This window comes from Rhinoderma darwinii, chromosome 4, assembly GCF_050947455.1.
Source record: "Rhinoderma darwinii isolate aRhiDar2 chromosome 4, aRhiDar2.hap1, whole genome shotgun sequence".
In the NCBI taxonomy this organism is placed as follows: Eukaryota; Metazoa; Chordata; class Amphibia; order Anura; family Rhinodermatidae; genus Rhinoderma; species Rhinoderma darwinii.
The window spans coordinates 296,395,478-296,417,902 of record NC_134690.1 but is presented as its reverse complement, the minus strand read 5'-3'; the positions used below and the strand labels follow the sequence as shown (position 1 = coordinate 296,417,902).

The 22,425-nt window shown below is 44.2% G+C and overlaps 1 protein-coding gene across 4 annotated transcripts in view; it reads left to right on the top strand.

Moving 5' to 3' along the window:
- Positions 1-22,425, top strand: part of KMO (kynurenine 3-monooxygenase) — a 339,922-nt gene that overhangs the window by 236,340 nt on the left and 81,157 nt on the right. For all 4 annotated transcript variants that reach the window (XM_075864352.1, XM_075864350.1, XM_075864353.1 and 1 more), the window contains one exon: positions 2,058-2,159. In XM_075864352.1, the coding sequence (XP_075720467.1) occupies positions 2,058-2,159 (102 nt within the window). The remainder of the gene's footprint in view (positions 1-2,057; positions 2,160-22,425) is intronic.

Sequence of the window (22,425 nt, the reverse complement as noted above, 5' to 3'; positions counted from 1 at the left end):
CAGGCTGGCCGGCTTGGAGTGAGTAACTTTGTCTCTTCTTGCCCGGTGTGTGCTTCTGACAAAGTCAAGAAAATCTTTAGGTAGCGTGGGCCACCAGAATTGACGAGCAATCAGGTCTTGGGTTTTACGGACACCAGCTTGCCCAGCTAGTTTAGTACTGTGTCTCCAGTTTAGAATTCTTCTCCTGTCTGCCAACCAAACAAAAGTCCTCCCCGGAGGGATGTCTCTAATCTGCAGAGGATTAGAAGTGACCATGCAGTATGGGTCTATGATAGTCTGAAGGTACTCCACCGTGTCGTCCATCTCACACAATCTGGACCGGGCATCGGCCCTCACATTCTGGTCAGCGGGACGGTAGTGGAGCAGAAATTGGAAACGGGTGAAAAACAGTGACCACCTGGCTTGACGAGGATTCAGTCTTTGAGCGGACTGAAGGTAGGTAAGGTTCTTGTGGTCGGTGTAGATCAAGATGGGGTGAGCTGCACCCTCTAAAAGATGTCTCCACTCCTCCAGAGCCAATTTGTTGGCCAGTAGCTCCCGATCTCCAATAGAGTAATTGCGCTCAGCAGAAGAAAAAAGTCTTGAGTAGTAGCCACATACTACTGCCTTTTCCTTTTGAGCTCCTCTGGAACAAAAGTGAACCTGCACCAACAGAGGAAAGCGTCCACCTCCAATGAGAACTGTCGAGATACGTCAGGGTAATGGAGGATCGAAGCTGAAGTGAAGGCTTTCTTGAGGCTAATGAATGCGGACTCTGCCTCTGGAGTCCATACCTTGGCGTTCACACCCTTCTTGGTAAGGGTAGAGATGGAAGCCGTCAGATGAAAAGTTCGGAATAAACTGCCGGTAGAAATTGGCAAATCCCAGGAACAGTTGTATGGCCCTGAGGACATGGCCACTCCAGGACAGAGATTAGTTTCTCAGGTCCATCTTAAGACCTTGATCCGAGATGACGTAGCCCAGGAAGGGCAAAGACTATTTTTCAAAGACGCAATTCTCCAACTTGGCATATAAGCGACTCTCTCTTAGTCGCAGAAGAACTTGACGGACATGCCTCCGATGGGTCATCGGATCTGGGGCGAAAATCAAAATATCATCGAGATAAACAAATACCCGTTGCCACTTATATCCGAGCTGTTTGATCGCATATGAGGAGCCAAATTTTTTTCTAAGCTAGATCTGCGTGGGGCTTATAACCTAATCCGGATTTGCCGGGGTGACGAATATAAGACAGCATTTAACACCCGCAATGCGCACTACGAATACCTAGTGATGCCCTTCGGACTGTGTAATGCTCCTGCAGTATTTCAGGAATTCGTCAATTAACCTAGCCTAAAAATTCTAGACTGTTCATGTCTTTGACAGTGGGCAAACTTACAAAATCAGAAAGGGATCAAATACTTATTTCCTTCACTGTACATAGTCCAGAGGAGCGTCTGCGCTGCTTCTCCTGTTCAGATAACCGGACTCTGTCTACCTGCATGGGTTCTTCAGGTAGTGCACTAGGGGAAGCCAATAGTGGTCTCTGGACCGAGGGTGCTGGTCTGTGGACCCAGCTCTCCTGTCGAACGTCTTGAGTGCGCTCCCGGATTCTCATATCCTATCCAAAGAGCATACATTATGTGTGTTTGGTTATCTGAAAATTGACCATTTATCAATGTCAAATCTAACAGAGGTCAGTAAACGTAGATGTAGGAATCCAGTTGAGCCACAGAGGGGTGACAAACTAATAATCACACATAATGTAGCCTGTTAATCCATGTAAAATACAAGCAGACAGCCATGATCATCAATCCAGGTTAACACAGTTACTGTAGGTATAGCAAGGTAACAGCAATATAGAGTATAAACCAATAAAGCCACATTTCCCAGGATTTCCTGCAGAAATAAAAAAAAATATAACGTACTATGAATGTGCCCTAATGTCTCTGGACCAAACATTTCCTCTTCTCATCATAGGTTGTACATACTAATATAATTAAATGTTGTTTATCAAAAACATCTATGAGTAAAGTGTTTGCTTTCTAATATCATTAGTATTGTTTTCTTATCAACAGATGAGGTCCCATGTCAACTCTAAGTGGTTTCTTTATCGAAAATACATAGACAACGTTCTACACATTTTAATGCCGTCCACTTTCATTCCACTTTACTCAATGGTAAGAAAGTTATTAAATTGTTACTTTTTCTAAAATGATCTCTTATTTGATGATATACATGTTGAGTGGCATCAGGCTGTACACATCACAGGTAATTCAGTGAAAAGGCACTGTATAATGCATATACAGTGGTGCTTAAAAGTTTGTGAACCCTTCAGAACTATCTATATTTCTGCATAAATTTGACCTAAAACAACATCAGATTTTCACACAGGTCCTAAAAGTAGATAAGGAGAACCATATCAAACAAATGAGTCAAAAATATTAGGCTTGGTCATTTATTTATTGAGGGAAATAATCCAATATCACATTTGTGAAATTAGTCAGGTGTTTTCAACCAATGGGATGACAATCAGGTGTGAGTGGGCCACCTGTTCTATTTAAAGAACAGGGATTGATCATAAGTCTGATCTTCACAACACATGCTTGTAGAAGTGTATCATGGCGAAAACAAAGGAGATTTCTGAGCACCTCAGAAGAAGAGTCCTTGATGCTCATCAGGCTGGAAAAGGTTACACTACCATCTCCAAAGATTTTGGACTCCACCAATCCACAGTTGGACAGATCGTATACAAATGGAGAAAATTCAAGACCATTATTACTTTCCCCATGAGTAGTCGACCAATAAAGATCATGACAAGAGCAAGGCGTATAATAGGTTGCAAAGGAACCCAAGATAACCTCTAAGCAACTAAATACCTTTCTCACATTAGTTAATGTTCATGAGTCCACCATTAGGGGCACGTTGAACAACAATGGTGTGCAAGGCAGAATTACAAGGAGAAAGCCGCTGCTTTACAATAAAGAACATTGCTGCCCATCTACAGTTTGTTTCAATAACCCTCTGGCTTGTCCAGGTGATCTTTAGCAATGTTTTGTGGACGGATAAGACCAAAATAGAGCTTTTTGGTTTAAATGGGAAGCGTTATGTTTGGAGAAGGGAAAACACTGCATTCCAGCATAAAAACCTCATTCCATCTGTGAAACACGGTGGTGGTAGTGTCATGGTTTGGCACTTTTTTGCTCAATCTGGGCCAGGACGGCTTGCCATCATTAATGGAACAATGAATTCAAAATGATACCTGCAAATTCTAAAGGAAAATGTCGGGACATCTGTCCGTGAGCTGAATCTCAAGAGAACGTGAGTCATGCAGCAAGACAACGACCCTAAGCACACAGGTCGTTCTACCATAGAATTGTTAAAGAATAATAAAGTTAATGTTTTGGAATGACCAAGTCAAAGTACTGACTTTAATCCAATAGAAATGTTGTGGAAGGAGTGGAGTCTATTTTGTACGGAGGAATGGGCTAAAATTCCTCTAAGCCGATGTGCAGGACTGATCAACAATTACTGGAAACCTTTAGATGCAGTTATTGCTGCACAAGGGGGTCACACCAGATACTGAAAGCAAAGGTTCACATACTTTTGCCACTCAAGAATTTGTGAAATTGGATAATTTTCCTCAATGACCAAGTCTAAAATTTTTTACTTTATTTGTTTGATTTGGTTCTTCATCTACGTTTAGGACTTTTGTGAAAATCTGAAGTAGTTTTGCGTCAAATTTATACAGAAATATAGAAAATTCTGAAGGGTTCACAAACGTTTTAGCACCACTGTAATAGAATAGAACCAAGAAAAAAATTGACTTTTTTACATGAGCGCATCGAAATTCAATTGAAAAACCGAATAATATGGAAGCGGAATACAAATTGTCTCTGTTTACAACAGTCTCTGCTGAGTCTGCATTGATTTTGTCTGTGTTGGGTCAATGTTTCAGTGTACAGTCTGTATTGGCAGATGGTTTTTGTGATAATTTGTAAATGAAGGACTACTGGAGCAACATGGAGACAAATAAATATATATATATATATATATATATATATATATAATATCTTTGCTTCTATAAGTACCACTACAGTACTTGACCATCTGAAATGTATAGATGTATGCATACAGAGAAAATATCTGTCAGAAAGAAACAGAAATTTCATAGGTTTTAAAGTAAATATCCACATTTTATCATCTTGTCATTTTGTAGATACAAATTTCTGTACTGATTTCTTAATATATCTTTATAGTGGTTGGAGCTTTGTTTTTTTGATACAGCTCCAAATTCCCTGCACCGTCATTTTGTCAAATTATAACAGACTGGCGACTTGCAGTCACCACTAGGGGGAGCTATGAAGCTTTCAGCATATTCTCTTATTATTGTGTTGAATATATAACAGTATTGGCAGCTGCAGGCAACCAGCATCTATGTCTATGCTTGGGATGTGGAGCTCTGCATCAGAGAAACAGAGCTCCAACTACTATAAATTACGCTTGCTGTGCTGTAGTGTCGGGATTGTGTTAGCGAAGTGCCAGAATTCTGAATAAACATCACGTCCTGGCTGGAGGTAATATATATTCATTGTCAGTACACTGCAGTAACGTTATAGTGTGTTTATGTGGCTGCACATAGCGATATATCGCTGTGTGCTGTGTAAATGAATGGGGAGAAGTGTATGACGCTGATTGGTCAGCGTCATAAACTCCTCTGTACAACGCCCACTTGGCCAAAAAGTAAAACACGTCCAGTTATTCATTAAGAAACTCATTAGCCTAAAGCTAATATAGGTCATAACTCCGTCAAAAATGATTGTCTTTCTAAATAAAAAACACTGCTGTAATCTACATTACAGCGCCGATCACATCATGTACAATATAGGGCACTTATAATGTGGTGACAGAGCCTCTTTAATGTGGTCGCTGTGATAATACTGCCATACAATGCTAATAATACTTCCACACAGTGCCCATAAAATACACCTATAAAAACAAGTAAGTCCCATAGAACTGAATGGTAGTTACGGAAACAGGGTAGTTTGCATACTACGCTGCTTCCGTAACTGCCATTAACTACTATGGGAGTTATGGAAACCGCGTAGCTCAGCGAACTATTCTGTTTCCGTAATTCATGGTCGTAAATCACACTTTTTAGCTACAACACGTCGCAGTAGAACGGGTTTAGGGGGCCCCGTTCTAGAGATGGGACCTGCATCGATCTGACTTTTATGACTTATCCTGTGCATAAGTGTCTCTGATGGGAAAACCCCTTTAAGAAAAAAATTTAAAAAAAACATTCTGCAGCCGCCCCCCTGCTGGACCCCCTAGGCACTGCTCCCCAGTGTCTAGTGGCAAAAAAAATTCATGATGGGAAACAATTGTCAAGTTGAGCCAACTCCTTTAACTCCTCTAAGATTTAATTAATTGAAGTAAGCAGTAACTCTTGGGGTCTGTACACCGTACTGAAATATAAAAGTTCTAGTAGAAAACAGAAAGATATGTGTGACAATCTATCCAAATTAGAAGTGTTTCAGGTTAATGAACTAAAAGAGGAAAGCAGCTCAAAAAGAAACCGCTCCTTCTCAAGAGAACTTCAATTGACTGCCTGCAGTTTTCCCAGGCAAAAGCTATTGATCATTGGGGGTTACAGCGGAGGGATCTGCAGAGAATAGTTCAGAAGATTTGAAATGAGGGTTGCCAAGCTCCATTTCAGTTTAAAGGGTTACAGCAAATACATTTTATTTTTTTGTATAATTAAAGGTTATACAATTTTCTAAGATACGTTCTGTATTAATTCCACATGGTTCTACGCTTGTTGTTATTCAGTAGGAACATTCATCGTTTACTTTCCAGTGGATAAAATTCTGTACATGGTCATGTAATGGAGTCACATATACCCAGCTCATTACAGTATTTGTATCAGAGCTGTGTCTTTTAACGATCCCAGTACCCGTGTGTCCATCACATGGACAGAATTCTATCCACTAAGAGTAAACAATGAATGTTTCTGCTGCATAAAACCCTTTTTTAAGATCTTTAAAACCATAAGTAACTAATACAGAAAATTGGGAAATTGTATACATTTTAATTATACAGAAGATAACATGGAAGATGGAAGATCAGCTGTATAAAAAGATGGAGCAGGCTACACAGGCGGGTACTGTAGTAATAATGGGAGATTTTAATTACCGTGGATATTAATTGGGGTCATGGTATGGCTTCAACTGTAAAGGGAAGAAATTTCCTCAACCTGTTGCAGAAAAATTGTATGGGCCAGTTTGTGGAAGACTCGACTGTTGGATCTGGTCATTTCTAATAATGCAGAGCTTGCTGGGAATGTCAATGTTCGTGAAAACCTCGGTAACAGTGACCACAATATAGTAATATTTTACATATACTGTAAAAAAGAAACACAGGCTGAGAGGACAAAACACTTAATTTTAAGAAAGCCAATTTCCCCAGGATGAGGGCTGCAATTCAAGATATAGACTGGGAAGAACTAATGTCAAATAATAATGGTACAAATGATAAATGGGAGATTTTCAAATCTACTTTGGGTAAATATAGTGCAAAATGTATTCCTATAGGTAACAAGTATAAATGACTAAACTTAAACCCCACATGACTTACACCTTCTGTAAAAAGGGCAATATATGACAAAAAAAAGGGCATTTGGAATATACAAATCTGAGGGTACAGCTGTAGCCTTTGTAAATTATAAAGAGCTTAATAAAATCTGTAAAAAAAAGTAAAATCAGCAAAAAGACCAAACGAAAGGCAGGTGGCCAATGATAGTAAAACAAATCCCCAAAAATTCTTCACGTATGTAAATGCAAAGAAACCAAGGTCTGAACATGTAGGACCCCTAGATAGTGGTAATGGGGTGTTGCTGACAGGGGATCAAGAGACGGCAGAGTTACTAAATGGGTTCTTTAGCTGTGTATATACAACAGAAGAAAGAGCAGCTGATGTAGCCGATGCCAGTGCTGTTAATATATCAGTTGATATACTGAATTGGATGAATGTAGATATGGTCCAAGCTAAATAAAATAAATGTGCACAAGGCCCCGGGACCAGATGGGTTACAGTCTAGAGTTCTTAAAGAGCTTAGTTCTGTTATTTCTGTCCCCCTCTTCATAATATTTAGAGATTCTCTAGTGACTGGCATAGTGCCAAGGGACTGGCGCAGGGCAAATGTGGTGCCTATTTTCAAAAACGGCTCCAGGTCTTCCCCGGTTAATTATAGACCAGTGAGCTTAACATCAATATTGGGAAAAATGTTTGAGGGGCTATTGAGTGGGTATATACAGGATTATGTGACAAAGACTAGTAGTATAAGTGACAGCCAGCACGATTTTACTAAGGACAGAAGTTGTCAAACCAATCTGATTTGTTTTCATGAAGAGGTAAGTAGAAGCCTAGACAGAGGGGCCGCTGTGAATATATTGTTTTTGGACTTTGCAAAAGCATTTGACCCGTTCCCTCATAGACGTCTAATGGGTAAATTGAAGACTATAGGTTTAGAAAGTATAGTTTGTAATTGGATTGAGAATTGGCTCAAGGACCGTATCCAGAGAGTTGTGGTCAATGATTCCTACTCTGAATGGTCCCCGGTTATAAGTGGTGTACCCCAGGGTTCAGTGCTGGGACCACTATTATCCACTTATTAATGATATAGAGGATGGGAGTAATAGCACTATTTCTGTAATGGCAGGAAGGAGGAAGGGAAAGTGAGCCCTAATCTACCCACCGCCCTGTCCCTGCCTACTTGCAACGACCCGCCCTAGGCGACGGGGTACAACTGGGCGGCGGTCCCTACGCTGTCTAAGTGCACGGGAGAACAAACAGGGAACACGCAAGGGAAGGGGCAGTAGCCCACGGAACGCCGAGGAAACGGAGCAGTGAATGAGTTGTCAGGACCAGGATGAAGTGGAGTATACCCAAGTGAGCACGGAGGAGGAAGCAAGCCGGAGGCAAAGCAAAGCGGGTTAAGCAGAACAGCAGCAAGGCAGAAGCACGGCAGGAGCAGGCTGGAGCAAGCAGCAGTGGGGCCAGGAATCCAAAAGAGTTACAAGCACTGAGGAGGAGAACACAGCAGGTAATAAAGGACAGGGGGCGAAGCTAACTCAGACTGACCAGGCCGCGATAGGCTCTCCCACTCCTGAGCCTGCCACCCTGGTTAGTGGGAGATGGTGTCAGTCGAACAGGTCTGGCCTCAGGTGTGGATTGATTAATCCCAGGAGTATACCTAGACGTAGTACCTGGCAGATCCCTAACAGTACTCCCCCTTTTATGAGGGGCCACCGGACCCTTACTAAGAGGACCCAGTTTAGTAGGGAAGAGAAGGTGGAACCTCCTGATCAATACCCCAGCGTGAACATCACGGGCAGGTACCCAAGTCCTCTCCTCCGGCCCGTACCCTCTCCAATGGACCAGGTACTGGAGGGAGCCCTGGACCATCCTACTGTCCATAATCTTGGCCACCTCGAATTCCACCCCCTCAGGGGTGAGAACGGGAACAGGAGGTTTCCTCGAGGGGGACCAGGACGGGGAGCAGCGTTTAAGGAGGGAGGCATGGAAGACGTCATGTATGCGAAAGGATGGGGGCAGCTCCAGACGGAAGGATACAGGGTTGAGGACTTCAATGATCTTATAAGGCCCAATAAATCGGGGAGCAAACTTCCTGGACGGGACCTTAAGGCGCAAGTTCCTGGACGACAACCAGACCAAACCCCCGACGACAAACCGGGGGTTAGCAGAACGTCTACTATGCGCCTGAATCTTTTGTGCGCTCTGGGACGCCTCTAGGTTCTTCTGCACCTGGGCCCAGACTGTGCACAGTTCCCGATGAACATCCTCTACCTCAGGATTATTGGAACAACCAGGGGAAACGGAGGAGAACCTTGGGTTAAACCCGAAATTACAGAAAAACGGGGAGACCTCTGACTAGTTACTGACCCGGTTATTCAGGGAAAATTCAGCAAGGGGAAGGAATGAGACCCAATCGAATTGACAGTCAGAGATGAAACACCTTAAATATTGTTCCAGGGACTGGTTAGTCCTCTCCGTTTGGCCATTAGTTTCGGGATGGAAGGCGGAGGAGAAGGACAGATCAATCTCCAACTTTTTACAAAAGGCTCTCCAAAATAAGGAAACAAATTGTACCCCTCTGTCAGAAACTATATTGACTGGGGCCCCATGGAGACGCAGGATGTGTTTCACAAACAAAGAAGCTAACGTCTTGGCGTTAGGTAGGTTCTTAAGGGGCACAAAGTGGCACATCTTGCTGAAGCGGTCTACTACCACCCACACCACCGACTTTCCCTGAGATGGAGGTAAATCGGTGATAAAATCCATGGAGATATGGGTCCAAGGTCTCTGGGGAATGGGCAAGGAACGTAGTAGGCCCCCAGGTCGGGACCTAGGGGTTTTGGACCTAGCGCAAACCTCACAAGCGGCGACGTAAGCCCTAACGTCTTTAGGCAACCCAGGCCACCAATAGTTTCTGGTAATGAGGTGTTTGGTGCCCAAGATGCCAGGATGACCAGATAGAGCGGAGTCATGGTTTTCCCTGAGTACCCTTAGCCGGTATTGCAGGGGAACAAACAGTTTGTCCCCAGGGACGTTCCCAGGAGCTGCACCCTGATCAGCCGCGATATCAGAAGCTAAATCAGAATCCGTGGCAGAAACGATTATACCAGGGGGTAAAATACAAGCAGGATCCTTCTCGGAAGGAGGATTGGCCATGAAACTACGTGACAGGGCATCAGCCTTAATATTCTTGGACCCAGCCCTATAGGTAACCAAGAAATTAAATCTGGTAAAGAATAGTGCCCACCGAGCTTGTCTAGGATTACGCCTCCGGGCCGATTCTAGGAAAACCAGATTCTTGTGATCCGTAAGGACCGTTACCTGGTGTCTGGCCCCCTCCAGGAAGTGCCGCCACTCTTCAAAAGCCCATTTAATGGCTAGAAGTTCGCGGTTGCCAATATCATAGTTACTCTCCGTGGGCGAAAACTTCCTAGAGAAGTAAGCACAGGGGTGGAGATGGGTGAGGGAGCTGGTACCCTGGGACAAGACGGCCCCCACTCCCACCTCGGATGCGTCAACCTCCACAATAAATGGCTCCTCTTGGTTGGGCTGAATCAGCACGGGGGCCGAGATAAAGCACTTCTTGAGGGTCTCAAAGGCCTGGACGGCCTCAGGGGGCCAATGGAGGACATCAGCACCCTTGCGAGTAAGGTCCGTAAGAGGCTTAGCGACGACCGAGAAGTTGGCAATAAATCTCCTGTAATAGTTGGCGAACCCTAAAAAACACTGTAACGCCTTAAGGGAGGCAGGTTGGACCCATTCCGCCACAGCCTGAACCTTGGCAGGGTCCATGCGGAATTCATGAGGAGTGAGGATTTGCCCTAAAAATGGTATCTCCTGTACCCCAAAGACACATTTTTCAGTCTTAGCAAACAGATTATTCTCCCGAAGGACCTGGAGCACCTTCCTGACATGCTCCACGTGGGAGGACCAGTCCTTGGAAAACACCAGTATGTCATCAAGGTACACAACAAGAAAATTACCCAGGTAATCTCTCAGGATTTCATTAATAAAATTCTGGAAGACAGCAGGGGCATTACACAACCCAAAGGGCATGACCAGGTATTCGAAATGACCCTCGGGTGTGTTGAACGCAGTTTTCCACTCATCCCCCTCTTTGATGCGGATAAGGTTATATGCCCCCCGTAGATCGAACTTAGAAAACCATTGGGCTCCCTGAACCTGATTTAAAAAGATCCGGAATCAAAGGAAGTGGGTACTGGTTCCTTACGGTGACCTTATTCAGGTTACGATAATCAATGCACGGCCTAAGACCACTATCCTTCTTCCCCACAAAGAAGAAGCCAGCACCTACAGGAGAAGTCGAGGGGCGAATGAAACCCTTGGCCAGGCATTCTTGGATATACACCCTCATAGCTTCACGTTCAGGACATGAAAGATTAAATATCCTACCCTTAGGAAGCTTGGCACCAGGCACCAAATCGATGGCGCAATCGTAATCTCTATGGGGGGGGGCAACACCTCGGAGGCCTCCTTAGAAAACACATCGGCGAAGTCCTGAACAAACTCAGGAAGCGTGTTTACCTCCTCCCGGGGAGAAATAGAGTTAACAGAAAGACATGACATAAGATATTCACTACCCCATTTGGTGAGATCCCCAGTATTCCAATCAAACGTGGGATTATGCAACTGCAACCAGGGAAGACCTAATACCAGATCAGACGATAATCCCTGCATCACCAGTACAGAGCACTGCTCCAAATGCATGGAGCTAACCAGGAGTTCAAAAACAGGAGTATGCTGAGTAAAATAACCATTAGCAAGGGGAGTTGAGTCGATACCTACTACAGGGATAGGATAAGGTAAATCAATAAAAGGCATTTTTAGAGACATAGCAAATTCCACAGACATGATATTAGCAGATGAGCCAGAATCCACGAAGGCACTGCCAGTGGCAGACCGGCCAGCAAACGAGACCTGAAAGGGAAGCAAAATTTTATTGCGTTTCACATTAACGGGAAATACCTGTGCGCCCAAGTGACCTCCCCGATGATCACTTAGGCGCGGAAGTTTTCCGGCTTTTTATTCTTGCGCCTGGGAAAGGTGTTCAGAAGATGCTTGTCGTCCCCACAGTAGAAGCAGAGACCATTCATTCTGCGAAACTCCCTACGTTGTCGAGGGGACATGGAGGCCCCGAGTTGCATAGGTACCTCCGAGTCCTCCGTGGAGGGGCGAGGAGACGGGACCTCGGGGGGGATCGCAGAAAAGTCAGAGTGGAGCACATTGAAGCGTTCAAGCTGACGTTCCCTGAGACGTCGGTCAAGTCGTACTGCTAGGGCCATAACCTGGTCAAGGGAGTCAGAAGAGGGGTAGCTAACCAGCAGATCCTTCAGGGCGTCAGATAATCCTAACCTAAACTGGCACCTTAGGGCCGGATCGTTCCACCGAGAAGCTACGCACCACTTTCTAAAATCAGAACAGTACTCCTCAACCGGTCTCCTACCCTGATGTAAGGTCACCAGCTGACTCTCGGCTAAAGCAGTCCTGTCAGTCTCGTCGTAAATGAGTCCGAGGGCAGAGAAAAAGCGATCAACAGAGGAAAGTTCAGGGGCGTCAGGAGCCAAGGAGAAGGCCCACTCTTGGGGCCCTTCCTGGAGTCGGGATATGATGATACCCACCCACTGGTTCTCGGAACCTGAGGAGTGGGGTTTAAGGCGGAAATACAGTCTGCAACTCTCCCGGAAGGAGAGAAACGTCTTACGGTCCCCTGAGAACCGGTCAGGTAACTTGAGGTCGGGTTCTAGAGGTGAGGTGAGGGGAACTGCTACGGCAGCGTCACCCTGGTTGACCCTCTGGGCCAGGGCCTGGACCTGTAGGGAGAGGCCCTGCATCTGCTGGGTCAGGGTCTCAAGGGGGTCCATGATAGCGTCAGCGTAGGGGAAATAGTAGACTAGGTAAGGGGCTTGTAATTATGTAATGGCAGGAAGGAGGAAGGGAAAGTGAGCCCTAATCTACCCACAGCCCTGTCCCTGCCTACTTGCAACGACCCGCCCTAGGCGACGGGGTACAACTGGGCGGCGGTCCCTACGCTGTCTAAGTGCACGGGAGAACAAACAGGGAACACGCAAGGGAAGGGGCAGTAGCCCACGGAACGCCGAGGAAACGGAGCAGTGAATGAGTTGTCAGGACCAGGATGAAGTGGAGTATACCCAAGTGAGCACGGAGGAGGAAGCAAGCCGGAGGCAAAGCAAAGCGGGTTAAGCAGAACAGCAGCAAGGCAGAAGCACGGCAGGAGCAGGCTGGAGCAAGCAGCAGTGGGGCCAGGAATCCAAAAGAGTTACAAGCACTGAGGAGGAGAACACAGCAGGTAATAAAGGACAGGGGGCGAAGCTAACTCAGACTGACCAGGCCGCGATAGGCTCTCCCACTCCTGAGCCTGCCACCCTGGTTAGTGGGAGATGGTGTCAGTCGAACAGGTCTGGCCTCAGGTGTGGATTGATTAATCCCAGGAGTATACCTAGACGTAGTACCTGGCAGATCCCTAACAATTTCTATTTTTGCAGATGACACCAAGCTATGTAGTATTGTTCAGACTATGGAAGATGTTCGTGAATTGCAAGTGGATTTAAACAAACTAAGTGTTTGGGCATCCAGTTGGCAAATGAAGTTTATTGTAGATGAATGTAAAGTTATGCATCTGGGTACCAACAACCTGCATGCATCATATTTTCTCGGGGGAGCTACACTGGGGGATTCACTTGTTGATAAGGATCTGGGTGTACTTAAAGAGGCTCTGTCACCAGATTTTGCAACCCCTATCTGCTATTGCAGCAGATAGGCGCTGCAATGTAGATTACAGTAACGTTTTTATTTTTAAAAAACGAGCATTTTTGGCCAAGTTATGACCATTTTCGTATTTATGCAAATGAGGCTTGCAAAAGTACAACTGGGCGTGTTGAAAAGTAAAAGTACAACTGGGCGTGTATTATGTGCGTACATCCGGGCGTGTTTACTACTTTTACTAGCTGGGCTTTCTGATGAGAAGTATTATCCACTTCTCTTCAGAACGCCCAGCTTCTGGCAGTGCAGATCTGTGACGTCACTCACAGGTCCTGCATCGTGTCGGCCACATCGGCACCAGAGGCTACAGATGATTCTGCAGCAGCATCAGCATTTGCAGGTAAGTAGCTACATGGACTTACCTGCAAACGCCGATGCTGCTGCAGAATCATCTGTAGCCTCTGGTGCCGACACGATGCAGGACCTGTGAGTGACGTCACAGATCTGCACTGCCAGAAGCTGGGCGTTCTGAAGAGAAGTGGATGATACTTCTCATCAGAGCGCCCAGCTAGTAAAAGTAGTAAACACGCCCCGATGTACGCACATAATACACGCCCAGTTGTACTTTTACTTTTCAACACGCCCAGTTGTACTTTTGCAAGCCTCATTTGCATAAATACGAAAATGGTCATAACTTGGCCAAAAATGCTCGTCGTTTAAAAATAAAAACGTTACTGTAATCTACATTGCAGCGCCTATCTGCTGCAATAGCAGATAGGGGTTGCAAAATCTGGTGACAGAGCCTCTTTAAGTCATAAACTAAATAACAGCATGCAATGTCAATCAGCTGCTTCAATGCCAGCAAGATATTGTCGTGTATTAAAAGAGGCATGGACTCGCGGGACAGGGATGTAATATTACCACTTTACAAAGCATTAGTGAGGCCTCATCTAGAATATGCAGTTCAGTTCTGGGCTCCAGTTCATAGAAAAGATGCCCTGGAGTTGGAAAAAAAACAAAGAAGAGCAACGAAGCTAATAAGGGGCATGGAGAATATAAGTTATGAGGAAGGATTAAAAGGAGCGACATCCGGAGGCATTTTCATGTGGACCGGAAGCCACGGCCAAACAGTAAGAGGACTACTTCTGGTCGCGGCTTCCATCCATATGTTCAGAAGCAAGGACTAGGAGCGGAGGCAGCGGCGGCGACAGCGGCAGGTAAGTTATGTTTGTGTATGTGATGTGTGTATATGTTCGTGTTATACTGTCTGATTACCACTGTATCTAATCCTCCTACACTGTGCATTCGCTCAAAAAATGGCGGCACACAGAGTAGGAGGTTTGAACATTCAACCCCCTCCTTTCTCCTGGCACTAGCCAGGATAAAGGAGGAGGGATTGTTTGAGGACACTAGAGCGAGTGTGTCTTCTCCAATTTTGCAGCATAAAGCAATGAGGTTGCTTTACCATATGCCAATGCTGCAATTTTGGGAATTGCTCCCTCTAGTGACCAGCACATGGAAATGTTATGAATTAGAATCTAATTTATAATATTTCCTAACTTGTGAAAAAATTAAAAAAATTAGAACAATGTGTAATCATTTATATACTAACAGTTTAACTAAAAAAAATATATTTTTTTTCTAGCGACACATTCCCTTTAAGTGGATGTTTTAAAATCTAAGTTCACTGTAATGCGCAGTTGAGTAAATTCACCAACAGCAACAGCGTTTTGGAGACTAAGTGTCCGGGCATGAACAGTTAAATGGACACATCAAAATCGAAGTCCATTGACATGGGCAGTTGAGAAAAATTTACTTTCAGCAGTAGCGCTTTGCAGAATAAGTGATGTCCGAGCATGCGCAGTTAAATGGACTTATTCTTGAAACGAATGCTTCGGATGAATCACTTCATTGGATAAATAAGACTTTTGATTGATATATGTCAATTACTTTGGAAAGAGATTTGATCCTCTTATGATTGTGATTGGCTTTTTGTACTGTTTCACCCCTATGAGGTCAACAGAAGTCTATAAATAGGGGAAGTTTGCTGATCGCCCCCATTGGTGCTTAAACCCTTGAGGATGTTACTGATGTAGCGAAAAATGTCGGAGGGCTAATAATGTTTTCATTTTAATGCAATTTCTGGAAGTTACATATAATTCACTTAAGTTAAAGCGGACTGCAGCTGCTGACCTAGACAGTAATCAAAATCGCTGTTAATATGGTAGCGTAGTATCACTGACATTTAATGTCTGCAATTTACTTTTATGCCAGTTTACATTGATCCTTTTAATAATTGTGTGGTGTGTTACAGTTATTAAAGGGAATGTGTTGCTATTTTTTAAACAGTTAGTGTATACATGATTAGACATTGATATCATTTATTTTAATTTTTTCTCAAGTCAGGAAATATTATAAATTAGATTCTAATTTATAACATTTCCCTGTGCTGGTCACTAGAGGGAGCAATTCCCAAAATTGCAGCATTGGCATGTGGTAAAGCAACCACATTGCTTTATGCTGCAAATTTGGTGTAAACACACACGCTCTAGTGAGCTCACAGACTCCCCCCTCCCTTATCCTGGCTAGTGCCAGGAGAAAGGAGGGGATTGAATGTTCAAGCCTCCTACACTGTGTGCCGCCATTTTTGGAGCGAATACACAGTGTAGTAGGCTTACATACAGTGGTTATAACTAGAGATGAGCGAACCGGGACAACCGAACCCGGTTTCGGTCCGAACTTCCGGAAAAGTTCGGTTCGCAGCGAATCCGAACTTCACCGGGTTCGGCCGAACCCGTTTTGACCGAACCCGGTCAAAAATATTATACAAATCGGCAGCCACTTGTCTCTATCAATCACTGATAGAGAAAAGAGGCTGCTGATTATAAATAAAATAAAAAGCATTTCATACGTACCTGGTCGTTGTCTTGCGGACGAGTCTCTCTTCTTCCTCCAGTCCGACATTCTTTTCTGACGCGGCAGCCTGTGATTGGCTGCAGAGGTCTCTGCAGCCCGTGATTGGCTGCAGAGGCCTCTGCAGCCCGTGATTGGCTGCAGCGCTCACATGGGCTGCATCGTCATCAAGGAATGTCGGGCCGGATGTCGCGAGGGACGCGTCACCAAGGCAACGGCCAGGAGACCGGACTGGAGGAAGCAGGGAGTTCCCGGTAAGTGTGAACGTCTTTTTTTTTTACAGGTACTCTATATTGTGATCGGTAGTCACTGTCCAGGGTGCTGAAACAGTTACTGCCGATCAGTTAACTCTTTCAGCACCCTGAAGAGTGACTATTTACTGACGTCGCCTAGCAACGCTGCCGTAATGACGGGTGCACACATGTAGCCACCCGTCATTACGGGGCCTCATGCACACGACCGTAAAAACACCCGTTATTAAGGGTCGTAATTACGACCCGAAATAGCGGGCCCATAGACTTCTGTTAGCCACGGGTACCTTCCCGTTTTCTCACGGGAAGGTGCCCGTGCCGTTAAAAAGATAGAACATGTTCTATTTTTTTATTTTACGGGTCGTGCTCGTAATTACGACTCGTAATTACGAGCACGGCCGGCCGCTTTTACGAGCCGTGCTGTCATTATAAGGGTATGTTCACACGACAGCGTCCGTGTTTCCGCCTGAAAACATCCCCGTAATTTCAGCCGTTATGGCATATGCAGGCGCTTGAACGCCACGTCCATTACGGACGTAATTGGCGCTGCTATTCATTGGAGTCAATGAATAACGGCTCCAATTACGGCCAAAGAAGTGACAGGTCACTTCTTTGACACGGGCGTCTATTTACGCGCCGTCATTTGACAGCGGCGCGTAAATTACGCCTCGTGTGAACAGACAAACGTCTACACATTGCTTTCAATGGGCAGATGTTTGTCAGCGCTATCGAGGCGCTATTTTTGGACGTAATTCGGGGCAAAAACGCCCGAATTACGTCCGTAATTAGTGAGTGTGAACATACCCTGTGTTCACACGCACTAATTACGGATGTAATTCGGGATTTTTTGCCCCGAATTATGCCCGAAAATAGCGCCTCGATAGCGCTGACAAACATCTGCCCGTGAGAAAACGGGAAGGTACCCATGGGTAACAGAAGTCTATGAGCCCGTTATTGCGGGTCGTAATTACGACCCACAATAACAGGTGTTTTTACGGTCGTGTGCATAATGGGAGCACGGCTTGGAAAAACGACCGGCTGCCTGTGGCCGGCCGTGCTCCTCTCCTGAAATACTCTGTGCTGCCTTAAACTCTGTGGACAGGTCAGGATCCTGTTTCTTTTAAATGCTGCTAGGGAACCCGCTCGATCCACTATATAAGGCTGCGCTACAGTGCAGCATTTAAAAGAAACAGGATCCTGACCTGTCCACAGAGTTTAAGGCAGCACAGAGTATTTCAGGAGATGAACGTGCAGATTCAGTGCTGCTGTGAACTCTGCTCTTACCATTACGTAGCTCTCAGTCTGTTACCTCTCCTCCACTCCTGTCCTCAATAACACCTTCACATGATTGGCAAGTCACCACCCCGCACAAGATCCGCACGCTCATCTCCTGAAATACTCTGTGCAGCTGTGAACTCTACTCTTACCATTACGTGGTGACTTGCCAATCATGTGAAGGTGTTCTTGAGGACAGGAGTGGAGGAGAGGTAACAGACTGAGAGCTACGTAATGGTAGGAGCAGAGTTCACAGCAGCACTGAATCTGCACGCTCATCTCCTGAAATACTCTGTGCTGCCTTAAACTCTGGACAGGTCAGGATCCTGTTTCTTTTAAATGCTGCACTATAGCGCAGCCTTATATAGTGGATCGAGCGGGTTCCCAAGCAGCATTTAAAAGAAACAGTGTGTGTGTGTTTGGGTATGTGTCTTTGTCTGTTTTTGTTTTTATATGTGTTTGTGTTTATGTGTGTTTGTGTATATATGGGTGTGTTTGTGTATATATATGGGTGTATGTGTATATGTTTGTGTGTGTGTGTGTTTTTGTATATGTGTGTGTTTGTGTATATGTGTGTATATGGGTGTGTTTATGTGTGTGTTTGTGTATATATGGGTGTGTTTGTGTATATATATGGGTGTATTTGTATATATGTTTGTGTAGATGTTTGTGTGTGTGTGTGTGTTTATATGTGTGTGTTTGTGTATATGGGTGTGTGTATATGTGTGTGTTTGTGTATATGTGTGTGTTTGTGTATGGTTGTTTGTGTGTGCGTGCGTGTATATATGTGTGTAGGTGAGTAGAAGTATTGGTATTGTTCACATTGATAACTGTTTTTTTATGTTGTTGCAGATTTTGATGTACCGATTGGACTACATCTTCGATTCGTTGGACTACTGCGTAGATCTACGTTTTTTTAAAATTTTAATAAAATGGTTAACGAGGGTTTTGTTGGGGATTTCTTATTTCAATAAAAAAGAATTGTCTTTGTGTTTTTTTTTTAAACTTTATTAGTGCCTAGATAATGGCAGTTGGCTGATTGACAGCGTCCATTATTAAGGCGGTACTTAGTGTTAGCCGGTGCAGAGGCTAGCACTAACCACCCATTATTACCCCGGTACCCACCACCACCAGGGGTGCCGGGAAGAGCTTGGTACGATCCAGTACCCGACCATCTGTTGTGATGGTCGGGTACTGGGGCGGCCGTAGGCTGGTATTATGAGGCTGGGAAGGGCCAAAAACAGTGGACCTTCCCACCCTTGTAATGCTAGGCTGCTGCTGCTGTGTTGTATCGGGCTGGTTATAAAAATGGGGGGGACCCACGTCGTTTTTTTTGGGGAATTTAACAAATTTAACAATAGACGTTGGGTCCCCCACATTTTTAATAACCAGCCATATACAAGGCCGCAGCAGTCTGGCATTACATGGGTGGGAAGGGCCACTGGTTTTGTCCATTCCTAGGCTAATAACACTGTGTTGTATGTGGCTGGTTATGATAAATTGGGTGGAACCCCATGTCTTTTTAAAAAAAAATTAAAAATAAATAAATAATAAAAAAAAAATGACGTGGGGTCCCCCCCACTTTCATAACCAGCCAGATACAACACAGCAGCAGCAGCCTAGCATTACAAGGGTGGGAAGGTCCACTGTTTTTGGCCCTTCCCAGCCTCATAATACCAGCCTGCGGCCGCCCCAGAGCCCGACCATCACAACAGATGGTCGGGTACTGGATCGTACCTGGCTCTTCCCGGCACCCCTGGTGGTGGTGGGTACCGGGGTAATAATGGTGGTTAGTGTTAGCCTCTGTACCGGCTAACGCTAAGCCTCGCCTTAGTAATGGATGTTGTCACTCAGACAGCGGCCATTACTAAAGTGGTAGTAATAAAATTTGAAAAGAAAAAGACAAAGATATAGATAAAATATTTTATTGAAATAAAGCACCCCCAACACAACCCTCATTAACCATTTTATTGTAGAAAAAAAAAAACCGTCATCGAAGTAGTCCTCGAAACCGACGTAGTCCAAACACCAAACCTGTAAAAAAAAGAAAAAATGAAATAAAACATGTTGTAAGCTTAGATTCAGTTTAATGTGTGATACTGACTGTTATACCATGTATAGAAGCCTGCCGCGAAGTTGACTTAGATACAGGGCGCCAGCAGACAGTATCATACATGGCCATACAGACATGTATACAAACAAACATACATACATGCAAACTATCATACATACATGCATACACACACACATGAAAACATACATACCTACAAACAAACATGCAAAGATACATACATACATACATATATACAAGCATGCACAAATATACATGCAAACATAAATACATGCAAACATAATTACATACATGCACATATATATAAACATACATGCAAAAATAAAAACATGCAAACATACATACATGCAAACATACATACATACATACAAACATGTATACATACATGACAACATACATACATGACAACATACATACATACATGCAAATATACATTCATGCAAACATACATAAATGCAAACATACATACATGCAAATATATACATGCAAATATACATACAAACATGCACATATATACATACATGACAACATACATACATGACGACATACATACATACATACATAAAATGCAAACATACATACATACATTCATGCAAACATACATGCAAATATATACATACATGCCAACATACATACATACATACATACATACATGCAAACATACACACATGCAAACATACATACATGCAAATATACATACAAACATACATGCACATATATACATACATACATGACAACATACATGCATACATACATACATGACAACATACATACATGCAAACATACATTCATGCAAACATACATTCATGCAAACATACATTCATGCAAACATACATACATACATGCAAACATACATTCATGCAAACATACATACATGCAAACATACATGCAAATATATACATGCAAATATACATACACATATATACATACATGCCAACATACATGCACATATATACATACATACATGACAACATACATACATACATACATGCATACATACATACATGCCAACATACATACATGCCAAAAAAAATAATAATACGTTCATACTTACTTTCCTCCTGTCCGGGCTCCAGCGATGACGTTTCATCCATGTCGCCGCTGCAGCCTGTGATTGGCTGCAGAGGCGGTCACGTGGGATGAAGCGTCATCCTGACGTGCGTGACCGCCACTACAGCCTGTGATTGGCTGCAGTGGCGAAAGGGATGAAACGTCATCGCTGGAGGCCGGACAGGGGGAAAGTAAGTACGAATGTATTATTATTATTTTTTTATTACATAAAAAAATTGTATTTTCCGCGCGCCGAGCATGTACTGTCAAGGTTGCTGAAAGAGTTAGTGCAGCCCATTAACTCTATCAGCACCCGAGACAGTAGCATGCTCGGCGCACGTAAGTGACAGGTTCGGTCCGAACTAGTTCGGTCCGAATCGAACTTTTTTGTGAAATTCGGCGAACTAGCCGAACCGAACTTTTGAAAAGTTCGCTCATCTCTAGTTATAACACAAAACATACATAAACATGACTTACCTTCTCCTGCCGCCGCCTTTCCCTCCGGTCCGTCTGCTCTGTAAAGGATCTGCCAGACACCGCTTCTGTGTCGACGCCCGTGGGTAATCAGTCTGCACCTGCTCCTATGTCTGTGAGACTGACTACATCTTCCACCGCTCAGGATGGCAGGCTTAGGAGTGGGAGAGCCTATCACAGCCTGGCCAGACGGAGCTAGCTCCCGCCCACTGTCTATTTATACCTGCCTTTCCTGTTCCTCCTTTGCCTGTGATTCTGCTCTGCTTGTTTCCTGGCTCTGATGCTGCTGCTTGAACTACTGATCCTCTGCTTGTTATTGACCTTGGCTTACTGACCACTCTCCTGCTCAGCGTTTTTGTATCTCGTGCACTCCTAGTTTGACTCGGCTCGTTCACTACTCTCGTTGCTCACGGTGTCTCCGTGGGCTGCTGCCCCGTTTCCCTAGCTTCTGTGTCTGTTTGTCTGTCGTGCACTTACTGAGCGTAGGGATCGTCGCCCAGTTGTACCCTGTCGCCTAGGACAGGTCGTTGCAAGTAGGCAGGGACTGAGTGGCGGGTAGATTAGGGCTCACCTGTCTGTCTCCCTACCCCGTCATTACATGCTCCCTCCGCTTGCTTCTGAACACCTGCCCGGAAGCCGCAACCAGAAGTAGTCATCTTACTGTCCGGCCACGGCTTCCAGTCCACAAGAAAATGGCGCCGGATGTCGCTCGGCCGAAGACCTTTAATTTGGACTGTGTGGGGCTGCATGAGCCGTATTCCATGTCTGTATGTGTCGTTAATCGACACATACAGAGATGAAAAAAAAAATAGCAGACCCCATAGAGAAGAAAAAGTTTGAAAAAAAAAGTAAAACACAAACACACAAATAAATAAACAGTTTTTTTAATAAAACACTAAAAGCTAATTTATCTAAAAAAAAAAAATTTTTCGCGACACCCTTCCTTTAAATAATGGTTAGCTTTTAATATGAATAAAAATTCTACATATATGGGTAGTTGGGAAATATATATATTTTTTTCCTTTTGGCAATTAAATAATATACATTTTCATTTGTATCCGCCAACTACCAGGG